At 42.1% G+C, this 15913-nt stretch overlaps 2 protein-coding genes across 2 annotated transcripts in view; both read right to left on the bottom strand.

The window, feature by feature from the left end:
* Positions 1-1112, bottom strand: part of zgc:77158 (solute carrier family 45 member 3) — a 29622-nt gene extending 28510 nt beyond the window's left edge. Inside the window, exon 1 of the mRNA XM_068722601.1 lies at positions 1027-1112. The gene's annotated coding sequence lies outside the window, so the exon portion shown is untranslated. The remainder of the gene's footprint in view (positions 1-1026) is intronic.
* Positions 1113-2903: 1791 nt separating this feature from the next.
* On the bottom strand, positions 2904-15129 carry ferry3 (FERRY endosomal RAB5 effector complex subunit 3). The gene is made up of 14 exons (XM_068722602.1): positions 15053-15129; positions 14366-14554; positions 13542-13687; positions 11723-11904; positions 11008-11107; positions 10677-10801; positions 9236-9342; positions 8917-9114; positions 8545-8673; positions 7770-7838; positions 7479-7681; positions 6035-6092; positions 5666-5733; positions 2904-4510 (listed from the first exon to the last, which is right to left on the bottom strand). Exons 2-14 carry the CDS (start codon positions 14544-14546, stop codon positions 4418-4420), a joined length of 1659 nt encoding a protein of 552 aa, XP_068578703.1. The 5' UTR covers positions 14547-14554; positions 15053-15129; the 3' UTR covers positions 2904-4417.
* Between the last annotated feature and the right edge of the window lie 784 nt (positions 15130-15913).

Below are 15913 nucleotides of genomic sequence, written 5' to 3' on the forward strand. Positions count from 1 at the left end.
GAAACAGTCAACGTTTGTCCACAACAAGGTGAAAAGAAGGTAACAGAAGCAATGCAGTGTCACCTTTATGAGACTTTCACTCTTTTCTTTTACAATAATGAGATATAATGCATCTATAATACACTGATTTATAGGCAGTAACACACAATAAGTAGACTATTTCAGACAAGGATTAATCAAAGATTTTAACAAAAATGCAGAACCAGTGTGTGTGTGTGTGTGTGTGTGTGTGTGTGTGTGTGTGTGTGTGTGTGTGTGCGCGCGCCAAGGATTGTGTTCCCAGCTGCATCAGCATATCTGAGCATAGCTGACTCTCAGACTACTGAAATCTACTAAATACTTGACCAGTGTATGAAAACAACAAGACAGAGGAAGAGTTTGGGAGCAACTTTCCAAACGGGGACCCCTGAAACGCCCCCCCCCCCCCCCCAAATATCCATGTGTCACAACAGCGCGGTTTGCGTCAGCACAGAGCCAAACAGCAAATTAGACGACGGCTGTCGCGTGGAAGGAGAAGGTTTTAACGGTCGGTAAGCCTGTAAAGTTATTGCCACCATGGCACTTGGCACCACACCAGTGTGCGCATGGAGGCTGGCGGCAGAGCTGCAGTCAACGACGCAGAGTGGAAAAAACTTCCAGAAAGCACCACGCTGCTGGACCCTGGCTAACCGTAGGCTACACCTTTCTGCCCCGGGGCTCGGACCAAAATCAACACAACCCGGCACGCTTCCATTTTCAGCTCGAGCTAAATCACTGGCGTCGTATGAATCAATGCACACCACTCGGCTATACGCACGCAGACGTTTGGGTCGTAATGTAAACCCGTTAGTTGTCTGCGGTTTCGACGCGGTCAACGGGGCAGCCACACATACAATGAATAAGTTTCAACCCACGCAGCGACCGCTCAGTTACAAAGTACCGCGTCACATTTATGTCTCATAAACAATGCTAAATATAGGTATAGTACTATTCAAATTAACACCGGTGTGTTACTTCATTGAAGGACTCTCTTAAATGCAACTTCACCTCAAGTTAAGTGCAGCTCCGGGAGATCCGTGCAGCAACTTGCTCGCTCTCGACGTACCGCTGCTGCTCAACTTGCAGAGAGCCAGATACCCAGCTGTGACCACCGCTGTCAAGTTCGCGGCAATTACAACTACAACTTCCGGTCTTTGTTTTCGAAAATAAAAGGACCGAAAGCACTCGCAACTGGCCCTTTTTTGCTGAATAACATCTTAAAAACTCCATATGACACAAAAAACAAACAAAAAGATTAAAGAATTTTAATATGCGCGCACACTCAACTCAACTAAGACACGCACTTTGATGTTTATAATGTTCTTTTCAAAGTGCCTCATAACGGTCACACAAGGTTTTATTTTCTTGCTAGTTCCGGTAGCATTACCTGTGACGTAGTTATAAGAGAGGAAAACAACCGTAAACAAAGAGTTGATTAAATAAAGAGATTGATGTGTTTTTACTTAGTTATGCTTTAAAACGCTTCTGCTATTATTTCTTATTGACCACCATTTTACCTTATCCTTGCTAATATGCACCACCTGTACACATACATCTTATCTGTCACCTCACTTATTTTCTTACAGAAAGCAGGCACACCTAACATTAGTTTAGTTTGCTCATTTAAATATCATGGCTTTGGTTAATTCCATAAAGCAGAGATTAGGCATCCACTGACCATTATCATGTCCAATATGTAGGCTACCGATGAGGCTCTTATCTTTAAACATGGTTATTAAATGTGTATGTATAGCTACAATTTGCTATGTGGGCTGTTATAACCTAAACCTGTGGATAAATAAAAGCCTATAATATGGAGTCATGTTGTTTTAAGCACACCGTGACTGTAATCATCTATTAGTAACCAGGTAAAAACAAACACACATAAATCGTGTTTTTTCTTCGATGCCATTCCTCAGACTTGTAACATGGAATAATTCTGCTCTGTGAGGGTAAAACCTGCACTCACACAGAAAACTTTCCTGCTTCCCAGAGAAAGACAAAGTTTTGAATCAATCAGACAAATGTAAACCAATGTTTCCGGTTAGGCACTAATAATGACGACTGTTCCCCGGTCGCGTTTCTGTGCCTGTGAGTGACTTGACATCATCGACCGACGAGTACTTCAGCCTGAGGAGAGCCTTAGGTTTTACTACTGACAAAACAGCTTTCAACAGGTGCCCGGTGATACTTGTTTCCCACTTGTAACTTAGTGTGCTGTAGTTCTTAAAGGAAAAACTTTTCATATCCAGTTTGTGAATGTTGCTCTGATTTTTTTTCCAATCATTTGTACAGAACTGAGAGAGGAGGAAGAGTTGGACCCGCATTCTCTTCCCAAGGAAACCCAACACTCCACGCCACTGAGACCAATCCCAAGAATGCCAAACACTCAGCAATACATATTCTCACAATTTTGTGGGTTCTCAGCACGGCAGCGTGACATAAACAGTTGCAGGTTTCAACATGAAGCTATTCAATATCATAACTCTCTGGCCTTCTTGTTTATCTGGAAAGAAGAGAAGGCAACTTGCTTTGATTGCTACACTCTCGGCTCTTTTCATCTTCCTAATACCGCCGCTGTGCGTGGCTGTGCGTGGCTGTGGCAAACTTTCCGTCAAGCTGAATTGATTTCAGTCCATCTGAAATGGCTTATAGGCCACCATTAGATGTAGGAGGAATGTAATTCCAATGAATGACATGGATTATTAACTTCAGAGAGATTATGTGCCTGTGGATAACCCATCAACACGGAATAAAACGCTGAACCAAACGCCACTAGAAGTGTATCACTGTTAGCAGCGGGGGAGAAAAAACATCACCAGCCAAAATGTGAAAGTCTGTCATGAGCTTATGACGGCTTTCATGAAGAATTTACATCAAATCAGTGTGGTGAGCAATTCATTTTTTTTTATTCAAACATAAAAATGTAAACATATACAGTGAATATACAGAATACACATCTGATTTGGTTCAAGTGTTCAACACAATTCACAAACATCTACCACTGAAGACACAAGACCACTGAGGCTGAGCTCTTCAGAGAGAGGTCCCTCCTGGCTCATCAGGACCGACATGAAAGTCAACGGGCGGCAGACGCTCTTTTAATAAACTTTATCTCTTTGACTAAGAGAAGTGTGTAAGTGCCTGTGTGGTCACCCTTGTCACATCTTTGTCTTTAGGAACAGTGCCATCTGCTGTTACAGAGGTAGAAGGGAGGGGACCCACACACACACACACACACTCACACACTCGCGCGCACACACACACACACACACACACACACACACACACACACACACACACACACACACACACACACACACACACACACACACAAACAAACAAAAAGTGATCCTCACTACAACTCACTGCAATGCAGCATAAAAACAACACACCTGCACGTTGCTCATCTCAGCAGCAACGACATTCATCTTTGGGACTAGAGGAGCAAAGTTCTTGTCACTTCTCTCTGGAGAAATCAGCTCCCAAATACCAGCCCCTCACCCATTGGCTTAGACTGTGAAATCTCAAGATGATGGCTAAACTGTGTGATCATACATCAGGACTTCTTCCTGGCCATTCAACAGATGAAATGTGATGGTGACAGGGACCCCGTGTTGTCTATCAAAACTTTAAAAAAAATGGATTTAAAGAGGAGATCTGTGACTTTAAAAAAAAAAGTCTTTTCTATAATCAACAGTCATTACAAACATCTGTATGGTAATGTGTAGTTAAAACAAAAGTCACATTTAGCGTGGTTCCTAATAGTTAGATCACACCTGTCCAAATGCCGCCATTATCCAGCTTCATCACTTTAGTAAACACTTTCTTTCTTCCGCTCTGTTGATGGCGTTTTCCCTCCGTACCAGCGAGTTGAAACAACTTCACCAACACACCGTTCTCCATCATGCAGCGGCTCGAACGTGCGGAAAGCTACAGATCGCAGCTTTCAAGGAAAACTGGTTACACTTGCAGCTGATGTCATGATGTCATAAAACTCTGTCAGTAGAACTGCACCCCAGGGGCCTGAAATGATAACTGCAGCAGCTGCTTTGGTGATGAGCCACTGAACCCAGTAAGAAGTATTTACAGCGTGTGTAGCTTTGGAAGGTGCAAAAATAACCAAATGCATACAAACGTCTCTTGTCTCATTTAAAATCAGTTTTTTTTGCACATCTTCTGTAAGTGCTTTAATGCCACCATGTTATGTTGACCCAATTTCAATGAATAGGGCCAATGTGCTACTTTGTCACAGAATCTTCACAAATTTTGTCAACAGTTCCTGACAAAAAAAAAAAAAAGAAAGAAAAGAATATAACATGTCTGTATAATTGTGAAAATAAATCAGTCTGTGTTAGTCGGAATGCCTCGAGGGCGCAACGTGGTGCATCCCTCTCCATCAGTGCTTTGAGGTGAGAGTTAGGGTGGAGGAGACGCGGAAGATCTGAGGCAGCATGTTGCTCAACTGGTAGAACATCTCCTCTGAGATACTCTGTCAACACAAGAAGAGACACACAAAGACACAGGATTAGTGAGCAGCAAGGGACTGAGATTTGTGCAGCAGCAATGTGAAAAACAACACCTCTCGTACACATTTTCGGTCCACACACTGTGACAATGGAAGGGATCCAACGACACCTTTTTTTTCAAAATTGTGCCCGTGACAACAAAAATACATCCGGACTGTTTGCCTATACAGACAAAGTGTCCACAGCCCCTGCGGTGGCCTTTTAGTTCAACATCACAGGCTCTTTCTTTTTTTTTTTTTTTCCCCAGAGGAAAGTCAAGATGCTGAAATGACTCCGGCAGCTGTGTCTTTAACAGGGGAGCATACCGTGTTAACATCGCCACCCGTCAAATAAGAATGTTAAGTATTAATCTTTAAGCGCTCGCGCATCATTCATCCGCACGCAAACACAGAGCGTATATATTTAGCCGCCGCATCTCTTTGAGGCATAGAAAACAATGTTGTTTCAGAGCTGCTATTTTGAATGGTGTCTGAGCATGTAGCTGACAGGAAGCCAATGCAGTCGGGGGGGGTCCTTTGATGCCGCTGGTTTTATCATCTTAACCTGTCAACGTGAGATCGTGCTATAAGCTCTGCTGCCTTCCTGACAAACCACAAAAACGTATAGGTAGACAGCATTCAGATAGGCCCAAAATAAAGTAACAGTTCGGCTTCATCCAGCAATGAAGTCACAACTACCTGAACAGAATGACGGCGAAGCTGAACCTGGATGTTTTTGTCCTTTTACTTCTACATAAGGTTAGACCTGGATATCCAAGTGCGTTCAAGATCACGCCTCAGTGTTGGAAAGCTACACGTTAATCCCGTCGCTTATCGCGCTATTATATGGATGATCTCTCTCAGCGTTCTTTTATCACGGTAGCGCAAACACTGGTCAAGAGAACCTAAAGCTCTATAATCTGTGATTTATGGCGCGCTCTTCAAACAGTCTCTCTTCTTAGCTGCACACAGCCGGGCCAGGTGTGCCTTTTGTGATGTTGTGTACACGCGAGTCCTCGAGTACACATTTCTGTTGAATTAACAGAGATTTTGCTGACAAGCAATTACTCAAAAGGATGACTGTGCGTAGCCTCAGCTCAGAGTTGTGAGACCAAGAACATAAAGGCAGTACATTCTCACCTTTGGCACTAGAAACTGGACTGTGCGTGATATTCCTCCATCCCATGAGGCCATCTCCATCATGAAGCCTGCAAATAAAAACAGATTGACAGTAATTCACAGATCAAATATCTATCTGTCATGTTCAGTGTAGTCCAGGCACTGTTTTCTTATGCAGTTTTGTAATGACATGACTTTGTGCATTTAAGAGGAGTTCAACTTAAAAAAGAACTTTCCTCTTTGAGGAAAGACAAGAGCTCTTGTTTTAAAAAGCTGTAGACAGATCTCAATACAAGGTGCGATGTAACTTGCTGTTTTAACAGCGCTGACGTGTGTGGTAGCAGAAAAGATCAAGAAAATACTGAAAATGTTGTTAAATCTTCATCCTACCTTTGACACATTTGAATACCAGCTCTGCTCTCTTTAGACACCACGGTATGGTCATCTCCTGCAGAGAGACGAGAGGAGGAAAGAGAAGGGAAACAGCCTTCAAAATAAAATAAAAAGGCAGACACTCATTCTGTGTCAACAAACTGAATCCATGAAGCGGGGGCAGGAAAGTCATCGAGGCCCATGTTGAGACCTGTGTGAACGGTGTCACCAACTAAACGGTTTGCCCTCGAGATAAACGGCACAGGATTGAGCAACGGGTATCTGACGCGTTACAATAGGACAGTACACCGACACCGCTGTTGATGTTCGCAGGAGCTTTTAAAAAGGCAGGTGTGGTCTTTGCCAAGCAATTGAGGCAAGCAAATTCATTTCTTACAACCATAAAAATGAATGGGGGATAAAAAAAATAAGTACAAGAGGCACAGCCCTGTTGTATTTTTGCAGTCTGCAGTTCTTCTAGACAAACTAAGGTGTTTTCAATGCCAAAACACAAGAACAGGCTTGTACAAACAGGCAAGACGTCTCCACTAAATGGCAAACAAGACTGAAAGGAAGATGACAGATAGAACGTTTTGATGTGGAACCAGAAGCTATTAATTAAAGTTCCTCTGGTTCCTGGGGGCTTCAAAAGTTAGAAGCCTTTGGTTATGTAAACAAAGACTCTTGATGAGAAGGAAAGATAGATGGATAGATAGATAGACTTTATTTCAGACTCGGGGTCCAGAGAGAAGAAATTGAATGTTGTGGCATGAGTGCAATCCAGACAGAGGCTTGATTCTCAGTTTATTACACTTCAATCTTCATTCAGTTGAGGAACTAGGAAGGATATGCTCTTCCTTTAATATCCAGGAGACCAAATGGAAACTTTTTTTCTTTCCAAATTCCAGATTCAAAAGAAAAATCCACCTTATTGTGATGGGATCTTTGGCTAAACTCGGCTTGATTTCACAGTGTCACCAGTCACTGAAAGCTCTCTCTGTTCCTCTCCCCTGCAGTGTGAGAGCACAGAGTGCTGCTGTACATACACTCTGAGCTACTAAGTAAACAGAAGAGTTCACGACTCTCTACTTTGCCCTCCTGGTTTTGAACCTGGGAAATGTTAAGTCGCAGGCTGAATTCACAGGCCGGTGCCTGACAAGCTGAGGATGCGGCGCATAAACAAGCAGAGGCCGAATGAAAGGGAAGAAAATGGGACCGTGCCATCAGTTAGGGCCACGGAAAAATGTTCCAACTTCTCTGCTTTCTCGTTAGCTGCTATTTATGAATGCGTATTGTTCAGGTGCAACAATGTTTGAAACAAAAAACACAGGGGTAAACATGGGTTTGATTATTCTTTGGGGTATCATATAACTACATTATTATAATCCTTATGAAGAGTGCGTGTGGAGAAAGAACATCCTCCGTACAAACAAGCGCTCAGCGTGCTCTCAGCTACTCTTACCTCCGACATGTCGTGGACCAGCAGCAGCGGGACTGTGATGGTGGTGACGTCGTGTGTGCAGCAGACCTTCAGGATGTTTCTCAAGCCCATGATGGCCGGGTCCCGGGCCGTGATGTTCCCTGAACGCACGTTGTCGTCCACACACAGGTGGAAGACCACATGGACCTCCGACAGGTTGGAGTGCCGCGAGATGTAGAACTCACCTTGAGGGAGACGCAGTAAGGTACAGTGTGTGATATGCAGAACGTGTGGATGTGGATTGAGTGAACGAAATACATCGACATCCATTACCTGGTAAGATGTTGGATGGATTTCTTTCAACATTTTTGCTCTTATCGTCACCTCCGTTCCTTGGAATCTCTGTCATGAAAATGAAAATCAGTACACTGAAAAAAAAAGGTCTGTCAAATGATGTCATGAGGACACTTGATGGCAATGGCGGCTGGACTTTCCTTGAGAAAGAATGTTTCTATATACAGCTCTACTCCACCAACCACTCAACGTATGCCGTGATAAGGATCTGGACACGGCTTTCTGTCAGTGCAGTAGCAGCACTGTGGAGTGTCTTCTACTTCCTGACTATTTAATCCCCCACTCACACTGCCGGCATGTCGCTGACATGCTCCGACTCTGTGAAAACTGTTTGCAGAGTCAAGTTCTGTAGTGCAAGACTGTTACAGGCATTTATATAGATACACTCCCCTTCCGTTCACTCGTTTGAAGACAGCTTGAACTGTCTCTTTCGTGTCTTGCTAAACATCAAATCAGGTAATTTAGAGATTAACTTCAACTTCAGTGTATTCTGTATGTTGAGAGGACTTCAGCCAAAACAAACAGCTCTTAAGATGGTACAACCACTTGCATCTTGTATGATCAACAATAATAATAATAATTATTAATAACTTATTAATTAATAAAAACTTAATAACAATTAAGCCTTGTGTAATGCATAGCTGGCTAAAGAAAGAATTATCAGTGAACTTCAGCGGTCTGGCATTACTCTTTCTAATCCTCTTTAAATGTTCTGTCTGTATCATAGATGTTGTGGAGCAACCAAAAATCAAACCCGGCTGCTCTTTCTGCTTGCTGCTCCGCTGGGCTCTGGCATAGAGCAACACCTGCTGCACCTCGTCCAGCTGCGCCTCCAGACAGGGAAAGTGGAAGTCTGTGCACTCCTTCGCGACAGTTGCAAAGTCTGGGGGTCAACACAGAACAGGCCAGGGATGAAATGATGCATGACGTTAAAGTTAATACTTAGCCAGAGCTTATCACTGTTATTGTGCCTCTATGCTGTACTCCAACTCTAAAAACAAATAAGTCAAAATTTAAAGGTGAATGGAGTGCCTGGTCTTTACAACAAATCATTTGAAGATGACTTTCACTCCTCTTTAAAGACTTTAAAGTGTTATTCACAGTAAAAGTGAGAAAACAAAATGACCTCTCTTGATGCCACTGTAGGAGTTGACCCTGTTGTCGACCAGCAACACCAGACCGCAGAGTGAGGAGGAGTAGAGCGAGAGGGCCGTCTGCAGCCGCCTCAGCTTCGCTCCACCACTGCCGTGCCGCCGGTGCTTACAGAAGTCCAGCACATCTGCCCGGACCAGCCGCAGGTTGTGCATCGTCTTCAGTTGTGCTCCTGAATCAGAAAACGATTACGCAGTGTACTTTAGCTCACGTCAATATACTGCTTTCGATAAAAGCTGCCACAAAAAAAAACGTGTACAAAGATTTGGGAGAGCGTGTTAGAAGTGAAGCACCTAAATGTATGGTAAAACTCTCCTCCAGCTGGGGCTGCTCCTCAAACAGCCTGGCTCCAGAATCTGCCAGCTCCGACAGCTGGCTGGACTGCACCTTGATCTCCTCACTGGAAATCAACGGTACACAGAAGTCAATCAATTAAGATATCTATTAAAAAAAAAAAAAAAAAAGAAACCTGCAGACATTACATTTTAATATTTACTAAGATTATTTTTATACTGCCCGGAATAATACATTATTCAAAAGATAAGACCCTTTTCACATTTATTTTTGGTTATTTAATAGCAAGAAATAATAAATAACTGCAAATCTCAGTTCTAAGGATTCAACATTTGGTTTCAGCACTTCATCTACAAACATTAAGGAACAATATCAAGCAAATCAAAATTGCAACCAGAATTTCTTTACGGGCCGTAGCTATAAAAATGCATATTTACAAAGTGTTCCAAGTGCTGATGTCGACGTTTCAAGTTCCACCAACACATAACAAGATAATGATATTCATCATTACGTAAAAACTGATGCAGGGTCAGCACATTGTGTGAGCAGCTCTTAGCCTACAGTTCCTGGTGGTATCTGCATATATTGGATATTCCATCAGAACACAGGGGGAGGGTAGGAGCTGAATTTAAACCACCACTCACTCTGCGGGACTACATTACTGTTAACCACTATTAGATTTCTTTTTTCCACTTCTCATCTCACGATGTCAGTCATAACTGATGCTTTAAAGCTCAGCATCAGTCAAACTTAGATGACTTTTTGACATCTTGTAATCACTTCAATTTCTATGTAAATGAGGTCTGTACTTCAAAAGGGCCGGCAGACATGTCATGTTTTGGATTATATAGTGCAGCGGTTAAGATCCTGTTAGTTAGGTGTCAGTTTGACCTCTAGTCAGGATTTAGTGAGACTTCACAATCCACACAGGGGATATTCAAACCTTTTATTTTGTGACTTTAATGCAGTTTTAACAAGTTCCTTCCCATGATCATTTAGATCCCTCTTTTAGGCACCCTATTTTATCAATGTAAGTTTTAAGAGTTGATATTTGACTTCCATGCTAGATCACCATACATATAAACTTAAACTGGACCCACCGATGCCACAGAGACCATGCAGTGCCGTTCTGTTGCTGCCTTTTGACAATGCTACTCCCGGATGCCACTTCTGACATCCGTCAGCACTGCAGCTTTTCTTTTTCGAACAAGAGGAAGGAACTCCAGTGTTCATCACCTTGGAACAACTATTGCTTTTACCCCAAGATTTAAAAGGAACACGATCAGAACTGAAAGAGCCTGTTAAGCTGCATACGAGTGTAAAGTCTACTAATATCAGCTGTCCACACACACAGAACATGCTTCAGTTTTCATGCAAGACCACCATGTTCACAGAGGCTGTTGTCTGAGTGTAGACACAAACACACACACACACACTCACTTAATTTGGCTGCTGTTGTTGGATTTCTGCAGGTCCTGGTGCAGACTGATGACCCACTGCTGATACTCGTGCTTTTGAATGCCAGTAACTTGCTTCAGCTCACTGGCCCACTTGTTCTCCAACACCTGCTCAGAGAAGACAAAAGTCAAACACGAAGGAACTTCAATATGTCAACAACATATTTTGACTGAGCAGGCAAGAGCAAATCTGAATTTATAAATGGAAAACTCCCAAACTGAATCCCCTGAAATGTCTGTGGTAAAATGATAACTTGGGATCCAGGTGCACCTGCTTTTAACACCGCTGCAGAGCACCTCAACTTCGTTTTTACCTGCTGTGCATCAAAGTGTTGAGAGGCAACTGCATTTACGTCATGGTCACTCAAAGTATTTCCCAGCTCATGCATCACTTTGTCCATTTCAGCGGCTTGCCTGTCAGACAGAAAGAAATATTCACTGATTTTATTAGACTGATAGGGAAATACATCCTCATCTACAGAGCCTTGCAAAGGTATTCCCCCCCTTGGTGTTATCCCTATCTTGCTGCATTACAACCTTGAATTTATTGGGATTTTATGTAATGGACATACACAAAATGGTCAAAATCGGTGAAGTAAAATTAAATAAATACATATCCAGGTGCATATGTATTTGTCCCCTTTGCAATGAAACGTGTGTGAAAGCAAAACAGATGTGGACCAAAAAGATAAAACTACAATTAAATCAATCTGCTGACCACAAACATTGATATTCCAATCGCTATAGGCAAAATAAATTTAAAAAGCATCTGTTAACTATGGGTGCATGTGTGCACGTCAACACAAAAGGACTAAAACAGATGCGTCTTGGGCGAACGTCCTACTTCTTCTATTTTAGCAGATCCCAAATAAAAACTAAAATAAGTGAAACGTAGAAACACACAATCCCCCTAAAAGGGTCGATGTGAACATGAACCAGACAACCGAACTAGCGAGAGCGCGCTAAGAATACAGAAGGTGAGTGGAGCTTTAACCATCTACGGGTGAGTTTACAAAGAAAGACACCAACCTCTCTTGTAGCTTCTTAATCTCCATGTCTCTCTCACTGATGAGCTCGGAGATGCTCACAAAGTAGTTGTGCTCCAGGTTGAGAAGCGTATCTGAGGCCGGCGAGTGGATCAGCTCATGGTAAACATCGGCAAAGTCCTCGTCCCAGCTGGGCTCTTCGGGCCGAGCATGCTCCAGCGTGGTCTGACACCGTGAGAGGAGAAAGAAAAATTTACAAAAAATAAAAAATAAATGTGTCATTGTGGGTGAGGATCTGCTGCACAAGAGGAGAATTAAATGGCCTGTGAGAGGCTGATATTCAGTAGAAAGTGTTAAAAACCACATTTTCTATGGCCACAGGAAGACAAAAGAGGAAGGCCAGATTAAATGTCAACACATTTTGAATGAATGTTTTGCTGAGCTCTACAAAGAACGGCAGTTACATGCCCCATCCATAATTAGTAAAGCAAGAGAACAGTATTAGAATCTCAAAGCCCCCTATTTATACAGGCTCAGACCACAAACATGACGGACACTGGAAAACCTCCATGTGTATTTCTGTGTGACTGCAGAAACATGTAAATGGATAGCCAGTCCTAAATGTCTGAGTGCAGTAGGCCAGAGGGGCTCCACAACACTTGTGCTCTCGTCTTTTTATAAATACCTGAGACTTGAGAAATAAGAGACTTTCACTATCTAAGAAATGTGTAAAGACCATTCTTAGACTATTTACAAAAGCACAAAGTCCACTGCTGTGTGTCACCGGACTGTTTTGTATTGATTAATAACATGAAGTCAAATATTTACAACCCGCCGCTACTTAATCATCTCTGGGAAGACACGCATCACAGTGTAACCAAGTGCAATGGAGAGACATTAAACGCAGCACGCAGGCTTATATAATGAGATTTTTTTTTTTTTTTTTTTGCCTCTCAGGAACTCATGAATAATCAATTTGCAGATGCACTGCACTACTACTTCTGTTTAAATTACTTTAATAATACGCGACTGACCCGAAGTCAGCGGGAGCATTCGAGGACACATCCGAAAAACCCTGCTGTGATACTACAGAGACATGAAGTAGTGGATATACGATCAGGCTGTGCTGAGCAGCCAGCGCCTGAAATAAACACCTGCCCAGAATAAAACACGCTGTTCACATTATTAATAGACGTTTGTTTCACAGGAATATCTTCCTAAAGGTTTTTTAGCAGTTTGTGTATTGAATCCAATATAATCGTGACGTAAACAGCATTCGTGAGGCATCCCACAAGCACCAACTGTGATGAAGCTGAAATGATCATCCAGGAGGAGTACAGAGACGTTTAGACGCCATGGGGAGTTGTTTGAGTTTCCTAATAACAGGTGGTGAGCTTGTTTGGTGTTTTTGTAATAGACAGTAATTCTAAACTGGATATTTGTTGAGGTCATTGATTGGTCACAGGGGCTCCAAACAATCAGGTTAACTCTATAGAGATGATCTATATCACTCAGTCAATGAAAGACGCATTGTGTTTATGGCATTATTCATTAATCTAATGACACATTAACAATAAAATGTGATATCTTGCAGTCTAGAGTCAGAGAGCCAGAGTGTCTGCACACAACTAACTCAAGCAACTAAAAAAACAGATGTTCAGCTTTAACAACAGGCACCATGAGAACCTTTTCACTCGCAAATGTGAGAGATGTGAGTAAATCCAAATTAATCCAAAAGCGCATCATGACAGTGAATCTGTCAACAGCTGCAGTACAGTAGATACTGATGTTAGAGCCTGTGGTGTAAGATACTAACGTCTTTTAGTTCTTAGGCACAATAACATACTGAAATGTGTAATCACCTCCACATAAGACCTGGTCCATGCGTTGGTGAGCTGGTTCACGTCTACATCTCCCAACGTGAGTCTTTGCAGGGCCAGCTCCGCCTCCCTGTCATAATCCAGGATGGTCTCGCTCTCAACGAAGTTGGAAAGGGAGGTTTTTAGCTCTGCAGGAAGAGGTGAAAACACAGCAAAAAACAATAACTTTAATGTTTTAATTTCTGTGCAAGCCAAGTATTACATTGCAAAATCAGTGGGCTAGCTCCATTCTATCGGTTTAAGTTTCAAACTAACAGCATGCATTCTGACACTGACAATATCACTTTATTCCCATGAGGACATGTAGGGAGATATCAGTGGAATAGATTCAGCTCAAATAAACAGAATATGAGGTTTCTTGTAGATTTAGTTGACAGAGTTTAAATCAACATGTTTGAAATACCATTTTAGCAGTCACTAATTATCAATTTTGTGTCAGTTCTGTTCAGTGCTCGTGTGTTTTGTAGGAGTATATTGTGATAAATTTGGTCACCTGGAAACAAGACTACAGAGGTGTTTTAATGACTTGTTGATTTCCTTTAAAAGACAATGTGGCGGGGGCTTGTCGTCAACAGTACATGGCTTGAGAGCTTCCTGCAAGACCACAAACAGCCCCAGACAAGTTTTCACATTCAAATGCGTGTGTTTAGTCAATACTATACGGCTAATGTCAGGGTTGGGGCGACAGCTGCAGTTATGGTCTGTAAATCCTGGTTAGGAAAGTGATTCAGGGATTGCCTCAGAAATGCAAAATGTAAAGAGACATTAGAATTTCACAGATTCCGCCTGTAACTCGGAAGTCTCACCATTCTCTATGTAGCAGGGTATTTTATGTAGCAGCATCAGGCGTCCATGGAGGTCACAGATGTTCTCTTGAGCAGGAAACTGCAGAGGCACTTTGAGGACACAGTTGTGTTTCCCTGCCCTGAACTCAAACACAAACTCCTTCTCAGCAGCGCTGTTCACTTTGCTTTTGTTCTTCTTCATGGTTGCGTCTGAAAAATAAAAAATACAGATAGAAGGCGACAGTTAAATGTATGAAGATAATGTAGTTTAAGTCTGAGAGTCACGTGGGCTATTAATAAGCAAAGAAACAGAAAATGAAGTCCATCATCAGCACGGACCTTCATTCTTACTTTCATATTGTCCAACGTGTGAAATAAGCAACGTTAACCACTTCACACAGCAAAAACAGCGTTCTCATACAGCACAAGCAACATGCTGAGTTCAGGACTTCTTAATGAATACATTGTTAAACTGTAACTAGCAAAGGATGTGTGTTTCTCGGTTTCTCATTATGTGTAATAGCTAATCACTGTTAAAAGAGAGCTAACGGACCCGTGTTATTGTTGCTCCATGCTAGCTAGCAGTGTAGCTGAAGCTAAAAACAATAAATAAATAAAAAGAGGCAGCCTGTCGTGGACATGTCTAGCTGAGCATCGCTGCTTGCTTTACTTTGGTGAACGTCTACATATTGTACGCAGCGGATTTACCTGAGAATGAATGAATACGGTGTTTCCTGCTGCAGAGACGGCGGGGGCGCTCCTGTCAGGTCCAGTCAGCTGACCGCTTCAGAGTCGTTAGCGGTGTTACAGCAGAAGCACTTTCGCGACAAGACGTTCAGTTGTTTATAGATTTGTTTTTTCAGTTGTTCATCAGAACTGCTATGGGATGTTTCTGAAAGACTAATCGTTTGGTCAATCGTATATATATTTATGTGGGTTGTTCTCTTTCCCGTACAAAGCAGATTTACAGAGCCACGAATCTAATGAACGAGCCCGAAACTTAATTTACGAGAGCGTTTTTCCTTTGGCGCTATTGCCCCCTGCTGGCCAATGATGATGCAACCAGTATTGTATGGTCAAAGAGGAATCAAATTGGAAAATGCAGAAAAATATGATGTTAAACATCCATTTTTGTAATAACTTAAGATGGAACAAATAATACCCGGCAATGAATGATTATGATAGATAATGTTAATAATCTGCTAATAACTGCTCGTAATAATGAGGTCTCATAACTTTACTCCATAATCTCGGTTGGTTCCTGATCACCACTTTTATTATGCAGTCAACTTAAGACAGAATAAACAATTGTAAAGTATTTATTTCGAAGAAAAGCCACTAGATCCACTTTGCCAAATCACTTCCTCTACCCGCCATTTAATTAAAGAAAATTGAAGGTTTTAAGGTTGATACTCGGTTATTTTAAGTAGATCAAAATAACGTGATATTGTATAGAATATAATAACTCTACAAGCAACAACTAAGCTACTGAAGTAAGTTAACACGTGGCTGTGCACTGGATACTTGACTGTTTTAGTAATAAGTCAAAGATCCTCGCAGACACAATCC

Source organism: Cebidichthys violaceus, unplaced genomic scaffold (genome assembly GCF_023349555.1).
Source record: "Cebidichthys violaceus isolate CVI_PGR_0920_01 unplaced genomic scaffold, fCebVio1.0.p SCAF_3, whole genome shotgun sequence".
NCBI classification, from domain to species: domain Eukaryota; kingdom Metazoa; phylum Chordata; class Actinopteri; order Perciformes; family Stichaeidae; genus Cebidichthys; species Cebidichthys violaceus.

Excerpts from the sequence above, each read along its gene's own strand:
- ferry3 (XM_068722602.1), bottom strand. The coding sequence starts at position 14,546 with ATGAAGAAGAACAAAAGCAAAGTGAACAGCGCTGCTGAGAAGGAGTTT. Across the intron at positions 10,802-11,007 it reads AACACTTTGATGCACAGCAG|GTGTTGGAGAACAAGTGGGC; the intron begins GTAAAAACGAAG and ends TTCTCTGAGCAG. Across the intron at positions 4,511-5,665 it reads TCCAGTTTCTAGTGCCAAAG|AGTATCTCAGAGGAGATGTT; the intron begins GTGAGAATGTAC and ends TTGTGTTGACAG.